We start from the raw sequence: 21275 nt of genomic DNA on the forward strand, positions 1-21275 counted from the left end.
CAAACCGCGGACACGTGTTTCTGGCTATTGGCCTCATCAGCGCGGTGCAGCCAAGTATAAAGATGGGAAACACTTGTTTGCCGAAATCAGAAAACAACACAAACGCACGGAGTCAACAACAGGAGCCAACCGCACATTTGTGGTTCCAGTTAGAAGACCTAGAATTCCCAGGCTACATCTAACATGTATATATACAGGGTCCTGCAACAGTGGCGCGGTGTTCCATATCTCTATATAGGAAGCAGATAGGAATCTAATTTTCTATAACCCTCTACCCGGAACATCTCTAAGCCACCCTTTACACAGAACACCCGTCATAATGACCGCTATCGCTAAAAAAAGCGAAAAACATACATTCTAGAGATTCATTTGTTACATATTTGGCATTTTTTATCTCTTTACTGTTTCGGAAGGGTTGAAATGAAAATATAAGCGAATATAAGAAAAAAAATATTAATATTTTATTAACAATAGGAACAAACAATTATAAATAATTTGTTTTGTCGGGCTTGAAACATTGTTTTTATTTAACTTAAACATAAGTAATACCTATTGTTTTTATTTTAATACGAGACTCAAAACAATAGGAATCAATTGACAAGATATTCAAAACCACACCTTTTGTTGAGCATCCAAAAGGTATAAAAAAATACAAATCTTTTTCCAATGTCTATTGACCTGAAGTATCAAATAACTCAGAAAAAATTAATTCAAATAAAACAATTCTTTGAAAGTCTCATTGAAAATAAGAAGAAAATACAAAAAAGGAACAAAATAGTATAAAACATTTGCAATAAAATGGTAAAATCAGAGTCAAAATGAACCTAGAGAATTGTAAGAAACTACAAGAAAAAGAAAAAAAAAAGCAATGAAGAATTACGAATTTCAGGAAAATATGACAAACATCAATAAACAGAACATAGGAAACATATATATGATTAGCTATATCAAAAAGAAACAAAAATTCAATAATTAAATGCAATATCGTTAATTTATCAGTCTTCTGTAGTATAAATCACTTTTTTTACTACTTATTTTGAATTTAATTAGTAATTTTCTTAAAAAGTTACAATTGAACTATAAAAATTATGTCACAGCCTCAGATTGAGGATGAATGATCACATATCGAAAAAACGATATAAAAAAATTATCACATTAGGAATAAGAACTTGGTGGTCAAATTCAACTAATAAGTCTTTCAGTTTGAAGCACAATCCAAACAAATTTTTCTAGAGCACTCCGCGCAAGTAGGTTCATCGCATTTGAGACACTTGTAGCCCGCTTTTCTTTTCTTTTGATAGGGACAGAACCTGCAAGTTACCCTGCGTTCAAGTTTATCCTTACGTGGTCCAATGGAAGACGTTTTTTGATGTGAGCGCGAGGTTGAATTTCCATCATTTAACGGTCGTCGTTGCTCTGTACGATTTTTCAATCCTGAAGACTTCAATAGTCTTTAAAATGAACTGCTTCAAATCTTTGTTCAAATTAGGGATGTTTGATCTAATCTTCAAAAAATTGTGCACCAGTCCTAATGCCACCGCCTTAGTAAAATCGTATCTCTTCATTTTTTGAAGTCTTTGAACATTGCATGTAAAGTATGGCCGTTAGAGCCAGCCACAGCTAGCAAATGGTAAAAAACCGCCAGTGGCTACCGTCTTGTTTTGCGATTGGCACAATAGTTATTACACTTCATATCGAGGGTGTCGACACCACCTTTTGTGGCGTTGTAAAAGCCAATGATTTCTGGCTTATTTACTCCTTCGTCAAAACATTCACTGTGGTGCATTGAAGAGAGGAGTACTACGGCCTGATTCTTCTTTGGTACGTAAGAAAGGAGCGTGAGATCTTGGGTGAATCCATAGAGACTTGATGGTACTGCTCTTCCTTTGCTGGGTTGAAATTCAGGGGAATTTGGGGTTTATTTTTCTTGAGTGTCCCAACCATCGTTAATCCATTTTTTAGCAGAGTTTCAGCTAATTCTATTGAGGAAAACCAATTATCACAGGTGATATTTCGGTGCGTCCCAAATAGATTTTTTGTAAGGCGAACCACAGCTTGAGTTGGAATCAAAAGCTTTTTATCACTCCCAACAAGAGATGCCCCATCGCTTCCTTTGCCCGTGTATATGTAGGCATTGTACAGATAAGAATCGTGAGCGTCGGTTAAGCACATTATTTTAATGCCATACTTGGCTGGCTTTCTTGGGTTATAAACCAAGAATCGTACTCTGTCTCTAAATCCAACCAGAGTCTCATCCACCGTCATGTGAGCACCAGGGGAATAATTTGTTTGGCAATTATTGATAAAATCGTCAAAAATGCTTGAAATGCAAGCACTTGGGTCCGTCTTTTCTCTTTCGTCTCTGGAATTTCTGTCATCAAACCTTAATGCTCTTAAAAGGACTGAGCATCTCTTTTCTGGCATAATTGCTCGGAATAACGGTCGCCCAGTGATTGATGTATTAAATAATGATGACATATCCTCGCGAGATTGAGCAAAACACTAGAATCCCAAGCAAGGCATCAATTTCAATTTCATTCGTGTCTTTGTATGATATGTCGTTTTTGTTCTCTATTTTTGCTCGCATTGATTCTAACTTGATATTAGTGTACATAACAATTTTGGAAATGATATTTTGGGTTATAAATAAACGCCATACTTCTTCAGGAGTAGGCCAAGAACCCAGAGCTAGAGCAGGGCCAATTATTTTACTTAATCTTATTTTTATAATATTATGCGCGGTTGTTTTGGCATTTGGTCGCTCGGGAATCGATGTCCAGGAGAAACTTTTTTTTTACCGAAGTATGTAATAGGTGCATCTTCACTATCTTCATTTGATGAAGATTCCTCATCACTTTCAATAATTTGACGCCGGCGACCTCGCCGACAAGGAACGACCCTTCATCACTCTCATGAAATTCATCCACATCGCGAGAATGTGATGGAAGGGGGCTCTGCTCTGGCATAAGATTAGCTACTAAAAGGGGAAATTGACCATCATCCAAAAGGGCGTCATCATCTTCGGAAAGGACGTCACCATCTTCAGAAAGGACTTCATGATAAGCCTCCTCTTCAAGAACCGGAGGAAAAATAGTCCTAGATTCAGGAATATATGAATCGTCCGAGTCTGTCTCTTCTTCCTGGTTTGCTCGTGCTAGAGCAAGACTAACAATAAATTTCGTCCGCTTTGAAATATGTGGAAGATTTCTGTCAGCCATCGCTATTGGTATTAGGCGCTTCCTAAAAAATATATATATCGTAAGTATATGCCATATACTAATTAGAAATAATAATTGTAATTAATTGGTGGAAGACGATAGGTAATTAAAAATCGCATGGAATAAATTTATGTCACAAAAACTATTACAATTGAAAGATGTATGCATGCAATACTGATTAGACGGATCACCCGTCATTTTGACCGGTATATCAAATAACGGTATGACGGAACATCCGTCATTTTGACTGATACATGAAACACTGATTAGACGGAACACCAGTCATTTTGACCGGTACATTTAACATTGCTTAGGCGGAACAACCGTCATTCTGACAGGCAAGGTTGTACAAAAATGTGACTTACCAAAAAACTGCTGACGGCAACAGATCCCCGATGTTTCAGGGGCAACGGTAGACGCCTGACTGAGGAACTCTGGAGAAGCCGGACAGCTGGCACGAACGAGTGCGCCTCCACCGGCGAACAATTGAACTAGAGCGGTCATAATGACCGGTATTCCGGGTAGAGGGATAATATTACCTTATTGCTCGAGCTCGACAAAATAAAAATATTGGCGGTCACACAGGGTGTTCGATTTTTTCTGGGCGGATCCCAACTGTGTCTTTTTAAATGGCAACCTATATTTTTTATCGCTTTTTCGGTTTCTTCATACAAAATAAAATAAACTTTATGTATATCTGCACTTCGAAAATATTGATGGTTTTCGAGATATCTAGCATGACAGGTTTTTTTTTCCAATATTCGTCACTCAGAATATTTGAAATTATAAAGTGGTGCCAAGTCCAGTTGAAATTTTTTTTTGGTCGAATATTCTACATTGGTAACTCTCTCAAACGATATATCTGAAATCGACCTGTGATATACAGGGTATGAAAAACCGCTTGCCAAATATTGTAAATGAAAATTTGCAAAATCTTCCTTATATTAAATGGAACACCCTGTATATTATTGATCCATAAGAAGCGCCAACGAAACCTCTACAAATTTCATTAAGTATTCCCTATGGCTAAGTTCAATAGTTTTTCTTAAATGAGCATTTCTTTCGAAAAATGGTCATTTTTTCAAAGCGAAATCCATTTGACGACTGATAAAAATATACGAAAGATATCTTGTTTCAATTTTGTACATTAGAAGGTGTCCAAACAAATATTTTTTAACGAAATAAATGTATGTACCTATCACTTTTTGCTAAATGGAAAATTATTTTTTCATTGGATGCAGAATTTCACTCATAAATCGTGCAATATCAAACCAAACAAGTTAAAAGAAAGAAACATTATAAATAACTATTTTTTTTCATGTTATTATATTCATTCAGATCTTGAGTTCTAGATATTCAAATTTGTCAACTGGCAAATTACAAAACTACAAAAGGGAGAGTTTAATTAAGGTTGATAATGAAACTTTTATAAAATATGTTCAACATGTCTTCCATTTTCTTGAATGCAGAGCTGAAATCTATGTTTGAAAGACTGTTCTACCCTGCGCAAGACAGCTGGTGTAATGCTGCGAAAAGCATTCGTTATTCTAAGTCGCATATTTTCGGGAGAAGTTGGTGGCTCAACGTAAACCATATTTTTTATGTATCCCCATAAGAAAAAATCTAATTTCGTCAAATCTGGTGATCTAGCGGGCCACCGTACAGGCCCATTCCGTCCTATCCATTTATTGGGAAATACTTCATTTAGATGATCTCTCACTTCTGCCGAATAGTGAGCAGGTGCACCATCATGTTGTAACCACATTCTATTGCTGAGGTCAAGAGGAATATCATCTAACAAACCTGGTAAATCATTTCGTAAGAAATTGAGATACATTGCACCATTCATATGTCCCTCAAAAAAGTATGGACCAATTACATATTCTCCAATGATGCCTCCCCAGACATTTATCGTCGACCTATGTTGATAATCCACCTGTCTCAATAAGTGAGGATTTTCTGTCGCATAATAATGGTAATTATGTCGATTTACAAATCCATTTTTATGGAATGTCGATTCATCCGACCATAAAATATTATTGAAAAAATATTCGTTTCGACGAATTTTGTTCATGGCCCAATTGCAAAATCTCACTCTTTTCTCGAAATCAGCATACAGTAGTTCTTGATGTAACTGAACGTGGTATGGATGCAAGCGATGTTTCTTCAATACTCGTTGCACTGATCTCTCACTTATATCCACTATTTCCCCAATTTGTCGTTGACTCCTACTAGGATCTTCTTCAACAGCAAGAAGAACTTGCAATTCATTATCTTCATTAGTAGCTGGCTTGATGCGCTCATGTTTGGAATAATTAATAGATCCAGTTTCAACGAATCGTCCCAAGACCTTTCGGAAAGATCTTTCATCTGGATGCCTTCTATCTGGACACCGTTGAGAATAAATTCTACTTGCCAATAAACAATTCCTGTCTGATTCACCTAATATGAAAATCATATCAATCAAATCACTTTTTGATAACAACATTCTGATGAAATTATACCGACAGTTCAACTTCACGATTGACTAAAAATTTCGATATTCATTTGCAGCCAAATATTTTGTTCTGTCATTTGCCAGACTACTTGATTTCCAATAAATATTTCATTTGCTGAAAGGTTGTTTTAGACCGAAAGAATATGGCACAAATTCCGAGATTTTTGAAATTATTGTAACTATTCAAGAACGTCCATTTTGTGGTGTAATTCGCAACTTGTTTATCTAGCAACAGGTAATTTTAGGAATGGGCGTTATTTTGAGGAAAGGGTATTTTTTGTATATTCTTATCAGTCGTCAAATGGATTTCGCTTTGAAAAAATGACCATTTTTCGAAAGAAATGCTCATTTAAGAAAAACTATTAAAACTATTGAACTTAGCCATAGGGAATACTTAATGAAATTTGTAGAGGTTTCGTTGGCGCTTCTTATGGATCAATAATATACAGGGTGTTCCATTTAATATAAGGAAGATTTTGCAAATTTTCATTTACAATATTTGGCAAGCGGTTTTTCATACCCTGTATATCACAGGTCGATTTCAGATATATCGTTTGAGAGAGTTACCAATGTAGAATATTCGACCAAAAAAAATTTTCAACTGGACTTGGCACCACTTTATAATTTCAAATATTCTGAGTGACGAATATTGGAAAAAAAACCTGTCATGCTAGATATCTCGAAAACCATCAATATTTTCGAAGTGCAGATATACATAAAGTTTATTTTATTTTGTATGAAGAAACCGAAAAAGCGATAAAAAATATAGATTGCCATTTAAAAAGACACAGTTGGGATCCGCCCAGAAAAAATCGAACAACCTGTGTGACCGCCAATATTTTTATTTTGTCGAGCTCGAGCAATAAGGTAATATTATAGAAAATTAGATTCCTATCTGCTTCCTATATAGAGATATGGAACACCGCGCCACTGTTGCAGGACCCTGTATATACATATATATATATATATATATATATATATATATATATATATATATATATATATATATATATATATATTATATATATATATATATATATATATATATATATATTAAATATATATATATATATATTTAATATATATATATATATATATTAAATATATATAATATATATATAATATATATATATATATATATATATATATATTTAATATATATATAATATATATATATATATATATATATATATATATATATTTAATATATATATATATATATATATATATATATATATATATATATATATATATATATATATATATATATATATATATGGGAATGGGAAGCTTCTTCAGGGCAGGAAAAATGAGTGAAAAACAATAAATTGAAGATATAAATTGACGTGAAAGTTAACATGTATACGATTTTTTTGTGGGTTTTTTTACTGCCCTAAAGAAGCTTTCCATTAGAAGCGAAAGCTTGGCAAAGTAAAGCAGAGTTTGATTTTTGATTTTTTGACTGAGAGACCCTGTTAATCCATTTTACCATACATTTCTCCAGTCGTTAACCTTATACAATTTATATCGTGGACACAACACTCAAAAAATAGGGGCAAACCGCGGACACGTGTTTCTGGCTATTGGCCTCATCAGCGCGGTGCAGCCAAGTGTAAGATGGGCAACACTTATTGCCGAAAGCAGGAAACAACACATACGCACAAGTCAACAGCAGAAGCCAACCGCACATTTGTTCTTCCAGTTAGAAGACCTAGAATTCCTAGGATCTATATATATATATATATATATATATATATATATATATATATATGTTATGATAAGTTTTTTTATAAGATTATTCTGTTTTCAAAGTTAAAGATTTTCATATTTTAATTAGTTAAAAGTTTACATTTATTTTAGTAGTTAAAAGTTAAAAGTTTGTATTTATTTTGATAGTTCGATATTAAAAGTATTGCATATTATTATCAATTTGATGTTTAAAGTTCACATATTTTGTTAGTTCAGTGTTGAAAGTTTGTGACAATCAAAGTTATTCTTAGATGTTTAATTTTATTAGAAAGCCAGATACTTTACCTTTATTCAAATTCTTATCTGTATAATTTGGAGAAATGTTCATGCATAGATCAGGCAAAGTTGTGACTTATCAGTATTAGAGTATTTCAGATCATTTCCAAACAGCACAACTAACCAGAAACCATCAATCATCGGGAAAAATACACTGAAAACAGTAAAGACATCAATACAACATAATAACATACAATAAAACAGATTTACACTACAAATTAATAACAAAAATTCAATTAACACTGACATTAGGAATTTTATCTGAAAAATGGTAAGAACACTCAGTACATGATTTGGATGCAACTAAAGAGTAGCCAATCAGATTGATGAATTGAAAAGGAGGTGTTAACTTCTGAAAAATGATGAATTTTGGATTCAAAATTAGAAAAATTCAAAACAAAATGTGATGAAATGTAATCAATCATCAATCAATCATCAATCAATAATCAATCATTATTAGTATTAGTGAAAATTGGGTAACAGAAATCGTAAATATAATATGTGTGAACAGTGAAAAGTGTCAAAATTGAAGAAATTTCAAAATTATTGTGAGGAAGAGCAGCAGGCAGGAAAATTTTGTCTGGTTGCCGGGGGTGAATCAATAATGAGTGGGAGAGAAGCTTTTGAATTGTCCAGACGCGAATTTTTTTGAAGAGCTGTGAGAAATAAAAAGGGAAAAGAAAGAGAAAAGGCCGTTTTGCATGTTCTTATAAATATAAATGCATCAATAGGAGCCAGAGTATAAATAATAATAACGAGAAAGCATACTTACTGGAGATTTTAGAGTGTCTGGAAGAATTCAAAATTCCAATCAAGGGAAAACCAATCCAGGGAAGCTGTACCAGTTTTGAGGTATTACAATATCATTTATAATTCCCAATCCATAAGAAGAATACATTTTTTGAAAATCTTGAACAATTCATAACCTCCAAATCGAATCAAAAGTTTTCCAGTCACAAGGAACTTCCAGTGTGAAAATCACAACTTCTGAACTTTTATTTATCAACGAACTTCATCATTTTATTTACAAGAACTATTATTGGATTTAATATTAGGAAAATTTGAAAAATTCACTGACATTTAGCACAGATATTTTTAGAATCGTTTCCCACGCACGAATCACAGACATCTTAAGTTTTCAAGTAACTAATTTGCCGTTACACGTAAATTTAACTGTACGGAACACAATTCTAAGAATATTTTTGTTTCAAATTCAACATTTACTGGAACATTTCTTAGCATAAGGTATTTTGGCGCAGTTTTAGGGTAATTTAAGTTTGGTTTGACAAAACATTTACAAAAATTTGACATTCATTATATTTTTTTTTAACTTTGAGACAAAGTTTTATTTTCAAAAACACAGACTTACAAAATTTTATTCATAACACCTTTCCAAGAACTCTACTCTGAGAAAGAGAGCTGCATGAGCTTCGATTGAGCTGAGCAACCTTGAAGAATAGAGGTAAGATTTAGAGGTAAGGACAGGTATCTGCCGGAGCACTAAGAATTTTGATAACACAGAAAATCTTCAAATTATTTGAACTATCAGAATAACAATCAAGAATCAAATTGATTAAATTATAAATACTCTTCTAATTTTATATATTTATAACAATTTGGTGCCAAAACGTGAGGCACATTTGGAAAGGCAAAAATTAGAGTGAATCTTATAGAAAAGCTTTAAAAATTTAATAAAATGGATTTGAGAGATGGTAAGAAAACTGGAGGTGAACAAGGAGAAGGTAGTGGAGTGCAAGAAGATTTGAGTGGGGAAAACCAAATGAAAATGCTGATGCAATTCATGGTTAAGATGAATGAGAATATTGAAAGTGTGAAAGGAAATATGAGAGAAAGTACTGAAAGTGTAAAAGGAGATATGAAAGAAAATATAGAAAGTGTAAAGGGAGATTTGAAAGAAAATATAGAAAGTGTAAAGGGGGATTTGAAAGAAAACATAGAAAGTGTAAAGGAGGATATGAGACAGAGCATAGAAAGTGTGAAGGAGGAAATGAAAGAAAGCATGAGAGAAAGCATGGAAGGTGTGAAAGCAAATATGGACAGATTAGAAGAAATGGTACAAACTAAATTAGAAAAAAAAAAACAGGAGATGGCTCAATTATATAGAGATTTTGAAAATAAAATGCAGCAGAAAAATGATGAATTTTACAGTAATACAAAACAGGACATAGTGGATAATAACAACTCAATATATAAAAACAGTGAAAATATTCAAAAAGTTAGGACTGAAATTAAAAACAATAATAAAGAAGTGTTAGGGAAAATTAAATATGTAAATGATAGATTAGAAATAAATACAAATAGCACAAATTAATTCATCAATGAGAAAGATGAGGAAAATAAAAATAAATTCATGACTTTAGAAAATAAAATTAGGGAAATAGAGGAAAATGGACTTAAAACTAAAGTAGAAACCACCTACATAGGACTGTGCCAAAATGTACAAAACAATAACAAATTTGAGGGCAATATTAAAAAGTTACATCCAATTGTATTTATTAAAATCTTAAAGAATAAAATTAATAACAAAATGAAGGGTGAGGAAATGAAAGACATAATTAGGCAACATCTGGTAAATCAACCATGCATATGGTTCAACAGCTAGGAAAACAATATTCAAACTTTTGAAGATTTTGAGAATTTATTTATTAGACAGTATTGGGGGAAAAATGCGCAATTGAAAATAAGAGATAAACTTCAATTTGGAAAATTTGACGAATGCAGGAGTCAAAATTATAATAATTACGCAATTCAATTATATGCAACAGCACAATATCTACAACCAAAAATGAGAGAAGATGAAATGGTAGGATATATTAGTAGGCATTTTAGGCAGGAAATATTCGAAATTATTAGCATGCATGAAATCAAAAACATGGACAGGTTATGTGATTATTTAATGAGATTAGAAAGAACATTGGCAAATAGGAGTAATAATACAAATCAATTTAATAATCAAAACAATAATAATCAAAATTTGATAAGCAGGGATGGCCACTAACACCCTTGGCCTTTGGTGAGTTGCGACACCACTTACCCGAGCAACTGGTGCAAAACCGGACCGGCAGCCCAGGCGCACCCGGGAAGGAGAACTCTATTCTCCCTCCGGTGCCGGCCGTGGGTCCACAGGGCTAACCACCCGGTGGACTCAACACTTGGTTCCCAACAATCGAGGAAGAGGCCCCCACAATCGACCCGCTCGGAGGGGTCAGAGGCAAGGTGGTGGGGCCCATAACGATGATTTGCCTACCGACGACAACCCTGGCAACGACAACGGACGCTTTGAGTGGACGCATGAGCTGAGAGATAGCCTTATGCATTGCTACGAGAGTAGTGAGCCCGCGCGAAGAGGGTACATGGCGAGATTGCATGCTCTGTGGTGTGAAACACATCCGGAGCATGCCGCCTTTTCCGCCCAAAATCTTAGGGATTACGTATCCTATCTTCGGCGGCAGGGCTATATAGCTCCTCCCCAGTCTGCTAACGAAGTGGTAGAAGTGGCAGTTCTACCACCCGTTGGCACGGCTGGAGAGGAGACTCGCACCATACCACCAATGGAGACGACAATCAGAACACGCAGGGCGCTCCACAGAATTAGGCCCCCGAAGCCACAAGAACTGGCTTGTTTGGATGCGGAGGTTCATAGTGTTCTAACAGAAGAGGCTGACATCTGGCAAATCAACACCGCCGTGTATAACGTCGTCCAATCGCTTTCCGAATCGGAAGGACGAAATCCCGGCCTTGCGGTTCGGAAGATTGAACGGCGTGTACACAAGATGGAGGCTAAGATCACGTCGGCGAGACAACACGCGTCTCGTATCCAATGTGTGATGGACTACAGGGCGGCCAATAGGCCTTTCACGCCCGCAGTGCGGCGAATAGCCGCCAATTTACGACGTATCCATCACACTCTAAGCCAAGGCGTGCTGTTGACCACCAAACAGCATTGCCTTGATAGGATACGAATGCTAGTGGCTGCTAAGAAGTCACTAGTGAGGCGAGCGAGAAGTATCGCGGAAAATCTTAGGTTCCGCGAGAAACCTTCTCGCTTATTCCAAGAGCCTCCACGTGTTGTGGATAATCCGCCGACTGCTGATCAGGTGGAATCCTTCTGGAAGGATATCTATGAACACCCGCAGCCACTCAACTTAGACACTCCAGCCCTAGCGCAGTTCGAAGCTTTCAACAGAGAGCTTCGACAGCCTGAGCTCAATGAACTGCGCAACCCGATAACCCCGGATGACGTTCGAAGAGCCCTTGTTGGTTCCAAGAACTTTGCTGCTCCAGGCCCAGATGGGCTGAACACTTATTGGTGGAAAAAACTACCAAGTACCCACCGCCATCTGGCCAGAGTTTTCAACTTATGGCTGGACGGAGAGCAGCCGATTCCGGATTGGTTTGTCGAGGGGCGGACCGTTCTCATCCCCAAAAGCGGAGATTTGTCGATTCCTAAGAATTACAGACCGATAACATGCTTGAATTCGTGTTATAAGTTGTTTACAAGCATCTTATACACACGAATACTCACCGCAGTTGACCGAGTGTTCGAACGGATATATGAGCAGAGAGGGTCGAAGAGAGGAGTCGCTGGATGTAAAGAGAACCTGCTCATCGATAGATGTGTAACGCAGGACTCGATACAATATAAGCGTAACCTCTCTATGGCCTGGATCGATTACCGTAAGGCATTTGATACAATTTCGCATGAGCTCATTTTGCATTTGCTCAGATGCCTTGCGGTACCCGACAACATAGTGAGATGCATTGAACAACTGATACCACTTTGGCGAACTCGCTTCACCATAACATCTGGTCAAGCAAGAGTCCAAACAGGGTGGGTCACTTTCAGAAGGGGTGTATTTCAGGGTGATTCCCTCAGTCCACTTCTATTCTGCATCTCACTATTGCCATTATCCGTTGCGCTCAGAAACACTCGAGGGTATAACTGTGGCACCCCCGAAACCGGAGGCACAAGGTCACCCATCTGTTTTATATGGATGATCTTAAACTTTATGCCTCTGGAGAGAAGGATCTCCATCAGTCCTTGAGGGTGGTGGAAGAGTACACGCATGCTATCGGTATGAAATTCGGGATAGACAAATGTGCAATGGTTCATCTCAAAAGAGGACGATGCGGGGACTACGGAGAGGATGTGCAGCTCGTAGATGGAAGCATCCTACACCATCTGGATGCCGGAGAGACGTATACTTACCTCGGGGTGGAACAACGCCACTCACAAGAGGTAACCGCAGTGAAAAACTCTCTCCGCGGCAAGTATCAGCACAAACTTCGACAGATCTGGTCATCGGAGCTGTCGGGGAAGAACAAAGTTGCTGCAACAAATATGCTTGCCGTTCCAATCTTACTCTACTCGTTTGGAGTAGTGAAGTGGACTCGGGAGGAGCTGTATCAACTCGACGTAAGGACCCGAAAAATGATGCATCTCTATAGGAGTTTGCATCCCAAATCGTCCGTTCCACGGTTGTACTTCCCCCGACAACAGGGAGGTCGTGGACTTTTGAGTTTGGAGTGTCTACATGACAGAATGGTACTGGATACAGCCTGTAAAGTCGTCAGGAGTTCGGATCCCCTTCTCTGCATGGTCCGTGACCATGAGAGAGCAGGAATTGGAGCATTTCTCTTTAGGGCAGCTGCTCGAGCAGCTGATGAACTCGGTATAGTTTTCGACTCTGAACGAGGTGACTACAACTCTGTCACCGAGTTGGAACCCGTTCAGCAAAAAGCTCAGATAAAAGCCGCAGAGATCACCTTACTTCTGCGGAGACACAGGGATAAGCCAATGCATGGGGTCTTCTTCAATAATATTGAAGACCTTGGCTTATCAAAGCGCCTGACGTTCGCTTTTCTCAGGTCGAGTGGGCTGAAGTCGGAAACTGAGGGGTTCATCATGGCTTGCCAGGATGGTGTCTTTAACACCTTAGTCTACCGCAGTCGCGTGATGGGTATAGAGGTTCCTGACACAAGGTGCAGGGCCTGCCGCGAGGCGCCCGAGACCCTAATGCACTTGCTATCAGCATGTCCAGCATATGCGGTCTCGGCCTATATCCATAGACATAACGCGGCCCTAAGGGTGCTATATTATCATCTACGGCACTCCTACGGTATTGACGAGACACCGGTGTTGCCCTACGCTCCGGGGGATATTGAATCCGTTGTGGGGAACGAGAAGTGCCGAATTTATTGGAACTATTCGTTCCCCACCTTCAGGCTCATACAAGCTAATAAGCCTGATGTAGTTCTTCTCGACCACCAGATCAAGACGATATTTGTCGTGGAGTTTTCAGCTCCTGGCGAGACGAATATCGTCAGAAAAGAGGAGGAAAAACGGATAAAATATCGAGATTTTCTCTTCGAACTCCGCAGACTCTATCCAGATCACTCTGTCAAGATGGTCGTTCTGATTGTTGGAGTCCTTGGTGGAATGATGTCTTCTCTACTCTCGAATCTCAAAATCATACCGGCTTGCCGCATTAAGGCAGAAATCTTAGCCGCACAGATGCAGAAGGCTGTCATTCTTGGCTCACTGCGTTTGCTCAGGGCACATGATTCTCGGACCCAATGATCACTTACCCCACGGTGTGGGGAGTGGTCATTGGTTGATTATGCTGGCGCGCCCTCCCGAATGTATCGGGGCTTCGGGGGATAGGGCCTGACCAGCGCACACTACGGTGAAAAAAAAAATCAAAATTTTAATAATAGAACTAATAATAATAGATATAATAATAATACACAAAGAAGAGTTCCACAACAAAATAATAGACCTATAAATAATAATGATACACAATTTAATAACAGAAATTATAATAACTATCCACAAAGAAATAATAACAGTAATAATAATAGATATAATGAATACAATAATAATAACAATAACAGATATAATAACAATAATAATAGGAACAACAATAATAATACATACAGACATAGAACTAATAGTACAGACATACAAAATTACAGAGATAATAGGGATTACGATGACGAAAGAAATGATGATATGTACAGACATAGGAGAAGTAGAAGCGTAGAAGAAATTAGACAGCTAAACAATATACAACAGACACACGCTACGAATGAGGTACAGAGTAATAATAATGAGGTATAAATTAAAAATTTATTAACAAAATTTATGGTAGAACTAGGTAAACCAACACAAGTAATCCTAGATAACGCAACATATTTCAATAACGACAGGATGAAGAAATTTGCACATAATTTGAATATTAAATTAAATTTTACCAGCATTAGACATCCTGCATCAAATCCGACTGAAAGATATGTACAGGAAATAATTAAATATTTGAGAATAGTTTCACAAGAAAATCACAGAACTTGGGATGATAAAATCAGTATAATTGAGAAATATTTTAATGAGGTACCAAATACTATTACAGAAGAATGTCCAGAGTTGATTATGAATGGAAGAATGCCAGAGAGAGAATGGATTAGTGATGAGAAGGATATGAAGGATATAATGGAGAAAGTGAATATTAAAATTAAAAGGAATGCAGAGAAATATAAGATAAGAGAAAGTAAAAGGAGAGGTAAAAAAGTTAAGTTTGAAAAGGGAGATTTAGTTATTGTTAAGGCTATGAGAATGCCAGATAATAAAAATGATAAATGTGCCAAATTGATGTTACCATTTGAAGGACCTTATGAAGTTGCGACAGAGAATCCCACGAACAGCTATAAATCAATACACCCAATAAATAAAACTGTGAGAGGTATTTTCAATATTGAGAGTATTTATAAATATGAAACATAAAATAAAATAGAAAAAGAAATCTCTATTATGACAAGAAAGTGAATTCATGAATATATTTAAAGGAAATTTTATGTTTGAATTTTAAGAAAACGTTCCAAAATTCCAAACATAAATTTGGGGGAATTTTGTTATGATAAGTTTTTTTATAAGATTATTCTGTTTTCAAAGTTAAAGATTTTCATATTTTAATTAGTTAAAAGTTTACATTTATTTTAGTAGTTAAAAGTTAAAAGTTTGTATTTATTTTGATAGTTCGATATTAAAAGTTTTGCATATTATTATCAATTTGATGTTGAAAGTTCACATATTTTGTTAGTTCAGTGTTGAAAGTTTGTGAAAATCAAAGTTATTCTTAGATGTTTGATTTTATTAGAAAGCCAGATACTTTACCTTTATTCAAATTCTTATCTGTATAATTTGGAGTAATGTTCATGCCTCAGATCAGGCAAAGTTGTGACTTATCAGTATTAGAGTATTTCAGATCATTTCCAAACAGCACAACTAACCAGAAACCATCAATCATCGGGAAAAATACACTGAAAACAGTAAAGACATTAATACAACATAATAACATACAATAAAACAGATTTACACTACAAATTAATAACAAAAATTCAATTAACACTGACATTAGGAATTTTATCTGAAAAATGGTAAGAACACTCAGTACATGATTTGGATGCAACTAAAGAGTAGCCAATCAGATTGATAAATTGAAAAGGAGGTGTTAACTTCTGAAAAATGATGAATTTTGGATTCAAAATTAGAAAAATTCAAAACAAAATGTGATGAAATGTAATCAAAATTAATCATTATTAGTATTAGTGAAAATTGGGTAACAGAAATCGTAAGTATAATATGTGTGAACAGTGAAAAGTGTCAAAATTGAAGAAATTTCAAAATTATTGTGAGGAAGAGCAGCAGGCAGGAAAATTTTGTCTGGTTGCCAGGGGTGAATCAATAATGAGTGGGAGAGAAGCTTTTGAATTGTCCAGACGCGAATTTTTTTGAAGAGCTGTGAGAAATAAAAAGGGAAAAGAAAGAGAAAAGGCCGTTTTGCATGTTCTTATCAATATAAATCCATCAATAGGAGCCAGAGTATAAATAATAATAACGAGAAAGGATACTTACTGGAGATTTTAGAGTGTCTGGAAGAATTCAAAATTCCAATCAAGGGAAAACCAATCCAGGGAAGCTGTACCAGTTTTGAGGTATTACAATATCATTTATAATTCCCAATCCATAAGAAGAATACATTTTTTAAAAATCTTGAACAATTTATAACCTCCAAATCGAATCAAAAGTTTTCCAGTCACAAGGAACTTCCAGTGTGAAAATCACAACTTCTGAACTTTTATTTATCAACGAACTTCATCATTTTATTTACAAGAACTATTATTGGATTTAATATTAGGAAAATTTGAAAAATTCACTGACATTTAGCACAGATAATTTTAGAATCGTTTCCCACGCACGAATCACAGACATCTTAAGTTTCCAAGTAACTAATTTGCCGTTACACGTAAATTTAACTGTACGGAACACAATTCTAAGAATATTTTTGTTTCAAATTTAACATTTACTGGAACATTTCTTAGCATAAGGTATTTTGGCGCAGTTTTAGGGTAATTTAAGTTTGGTTTGACAAAACATTTACAAAAATTTGACATTCATTATATTTTTTTTTAACTGAGACAAAGTTTTATTTTCAAAAACACAGACTTACAAAATTTTATTCATAACACCTTTCCAAGAACTCTACTCTGAGAAAGAGAGCTGCATGAGCTTCGATTGAGCTGAGCAACCTTGAAGAATAGAGGTAAGATTTAGAGGTAAGGACAGGTATCTGCCGGAGCACTAAGAATTTTGATATCACAGAAAATTTTCAAATTATTTGAACTATCAGAATAACAATCAAGAATCAAATTAATTAAATTATAAATACTCTTCTAATTTTATATATATATATATATATATATATATATATATATATATATATATATTAGTAAGTAGTATTCAGAAATATTTTCAATTATCACCCTGTTATGAGAATTCCTACTTTCTTATATAATCAGAAATTATTATGAAATAACGAAAGTAGTAGCTCCCTAAATATATTATTGAAAGGAAGCTGTTGGAAAGTAGGTTGCACTATATCGTTCACTTGAAATATACCTTCAAGTTATGCGCCACTTTCGAGAAGCAACACGAAGAAAATGTAACGATAATGCTTCTGCTCACTTGTCATTGCATGTTCGTAATTTTTTGGACAACAACAATAGCGCAATCATACCGTATTCACCAGATATGGCCCCTGTGACTTTTTTCTGTTCCCAAGATTGAAGGAACCCATGAAAGGACGGCTTTTTCCGACGATTGGGTGATAAAAACTGAATCGCTGAGAGAGCTCACGGATATACTAAACAGTGCATAACAGAACTGCTTCGAGGATTGGTTAACGCTGGCACAAATGTATTTTAATTAAGAGGACTACTTTGGAGGAACCAGGTAGAAAGAATTGAATAAACAAACCTTGTATAAGTACATTGCATTATTTCATGCACATAAGGCGATATGGAAACATTTCAAGTTCAAGTTCCTTTTGGACCTATGGCCTTCCTACTAGCCAAGTAAAAATAGCAAATACCATATCGAATAAAATTCACAATATAATCATTAATTTTTATTGTTTTTATTTTTATTGTTGTTTTATAATTTCACAAATGAAATAGTATCCAGAATGAAAATGAAATTGTTTTTTGCGTGATGTGCTGTGATGTGAACTTTCACGATATTTATTTTCTCTTGACTTCTCTTGTCCTCTCTCGTCGAAAAAGAGTTTTTTTTTCTTGTCTTGTCTCGATCATGATGACCCAATCTCTTGTCTAGTTGAAAAAAAATTTGTCAAAAAAATTTCCTTTTGTCTCGTTCGAAACAAAACAAGACGGGACAATAGACGAGAATCTCTTGTCTTGGCGGCAACACTAAGAATGTGTTTGGATTGTTATTAATAAATTTTTTATACATGAAACGTTTTTGGACTTTGTATCAAAAAATAATCTCTCCTGAGAAGATACCCTTCTCAATTTAAACTTTTATATTCACGCAGCCAACTTTCATCCAGATATGCAAATTTCTCCGCAGTATGAAATCGTGAAAAAGTATTTTGAACAAAAAATATCCATTATTTTCGGTACAATCAGTAGAGCTTCGGACCTTGAAGCTATTTCAAATGAATTGCCAATTGCGAACTGCCAACATTTCACAATTTTGTTTGTCTACGTTTTGCAATACCTATCTATTCATGCAGTTCTCGAAGATCAACCACTCATTTGGCATTTCATATTTGGCAATACGTTACTAATAGAATTCACTTCTTCTTTGTAACCAGTGTTCAAATTTCTCCGTGAATTAAATAAAGTTTTCCTATCAGGTCCAGATATATTTTTCTGCTTTTATTCATTTCACATAATTTTGAAGTTGCTTTTACAAATAATTGAAATCGAAATAATTTTTTCTAGGTTTGTTATGCCATTTGTCATATGATGGGTATGTCATCAGCATGTTCCAACCCAATTCTTTACGGTTGTCTCAACGAAAATTTTTGGAAAGAGTTCAAGGATATCCTCTGCATAGAATCACATCTTGAAGGCACAGGAGAAGACAAAAAACTTTCATCGAGGAAGCAATCCCAGAAGACGCAGTTTCAAGGTAAACCAGATATGGTCACCGGTGAATATCAACCTTGTAACACAGTGAGCACTGACATGACAGTACTGACTAGATGCTAGCTAATAAGAAATTGTGCGGGTAGAAATGGTGGACAGAAAAAAGAACGATTTCAAAGTGATAAAGTGTGAAAAGAACTATCAAGTGTCCAAGTGAAGAATTTTTCATAGAGAAATTACAAAAAATAACAAATCACAGAGATCCTCAAGAAGATATAAATAATTTTTGTCCTCACCAATTCACCTGACAATCACACACATCTTTCTGGATCGGTTTATATTGACTCCTCGCCTCTTACAATAATTCAATACTGTTCGAAAAGGTCGAAAGATATTGATGCTTTTCTGAAACTCAAAAAATATACGTCAATGATCGGTGATTCCCGATAATTCTAAAGTGGAATAATCTCTCAGAAACAGTCTTCCAATTAGAGTTTGTTAATATCATCGCGCTCAGTTATAATTTTGTTTTATATCAGTTTCATCTCAACGTTATATTTAGTCGATCATTACACAACAACCTGATCCCAGTTTGCTTCTGTGCACTTTTTCTTTTCATCATTTTTTGTTAGATTTCATTTTAGAAAAGACAAGTGGCCGGCAAGTCAAGTGGTTGGCAAGTCAAGTGGTTGGCAAGTCAAGTGGTTGGCAAGTCAAGTAGCATTGAGAACTCTGAATCATACGCAGTATTAATCAATATTTCAACTTGCATTCGATCATTGGACTGAATGAGATGGTTAGTGAAATCACATTTCATATCATGATTGATGTTTTCATTACCGAAATGCTAACTTTTTATTTTTCTCTACAATTGTGATGCACGAATGTAAATATAACTGCCTTCTTGTTTTCTGAATGAAACGAGGTGTCAAGTTCGTACAAAATTCACGTGTGAGATCGAACGATCTACGAATGAGATCTGATTCAATTTCATAACGAATTTTTGGAGTAAAAACTGAATAGGAAAAATATTTTTGTATTATTTAAGAATTCCTTCTTTCGTGTATATAATATTTATATGGAAGTAGTTGTTTTGAAAAGGCTTTTTCTTTCAGTTTGTATCTAGAAGTTACCTCTTTGCATGATCTACACATCTTTGTGAAGAATTTATTATCAAATGAATTGCTTTCTTTCTTTGAAAAATTCCCACATTTTTTGAATGAAGATGAAGAAGAAGATTGCCAAAACCTCCTTCAATTAAAAAAAAAAGATAATAGTATTTTATGGTTGCAATACCATTATTATGTGACGATAGTGTTACAATAGTTCTACTCATATTTTTGTCAACAGAAAAGGGGGTTTTGTCATACCTCGTGCAGAACAACTCACACCAAAATATTTGACAACCAACTGTTCAACCAACTGATTTCAGATAATACAACCATAAAAAATAAAAATATAAAAATTGTAATTATTTCAAAACATGAGTACAAGAAATCATATTTTCATGAAAATTTGAAAATGTTTTTCAATTGGCTCTTTTTGAACCGAATAATTTTCATACTTCTTGAAAGTTTCATATTTTTCCTATAATTCTCGAAAACTACTTCAAAATTTCTAATAATTCAATTGAGATACTAATGTTGCTAGATATTATTACAGTTTATACACATGTCATATTTGAATATGGAATATTTATTTCAGAATTACTAAGATAAGAAAAGGTATCACAAGCCCAGCTCAGCTGGTTTCTCCTATCTGTAAAATTATGTTTATAATTTCATTATTCTATTCGAATGAATATTCTACTCTGAGTGACATATGTATCACAATTATCTATCTAACATTGTTTTGTTTTCGAAAATCAGATCAGCTATTTCTGAATATCTGTTTGAAAATCTGTTTTCTCCGTTAACCAGCTGTTGCATCCTTACGAATGACAACCCTTAGAAGTCTTAAGGATTAACGAGGAATTACCTTTTAACGTGTGATTTCTAACAAGGGTTGGACGATAGCAAGTGAAACTCGATCGTTCAGACTAGAGCTTGAATCACCGACCAACACGG

The 21275-nt window shown here is 35.2% G+C and overlaps 1 protein-coding gene across 2 annotated transcripts in view; it reads left to right on the forward strand.

Moving 5' to 3' along the window:
* NPFR (Neuropeptide F receptor) overlaps positions 1-20238 on the forward strand; it is a 543873-nt gene extending 523635 nt beyond the window's left edge. For both annotated transcript variants that reach the window (XM_074175202.1, XM_074175203.1), the window contains exon 7: positions 19063-20238. In XM_074175202.1, the coding sequence (XP_074031303.1) occupies positions 19063-19332 (270 nt within the window). In that variant the 3' untranslated portion in view covers positions 19333-20238. The remainder of the gene's footprint in view (positions 1-19062) is intronic.
* The last annotated feature ends 1037 nt before the right edge of the window (positions 20239-21275 follow it).

Source organism: Leptinotarsa decemlineata, unplaced genomic scaffold (assembly GCF_025532065.1).
Source record: "Leptinotarsa decemlineata unplaced genomic scaffold, Ldec_3_MD MMD2_tig00000882_RagTag_RagTag, whole genome shotgun sequence".
In the NCBI taxonomy this organism is placed as follows: Eukaryota; Metazoa; Arthropoda; class Insecta; order Coleoptera; family Chrysomelidae; genus Leptinotarsa; species Leptinotarsa decemlineata.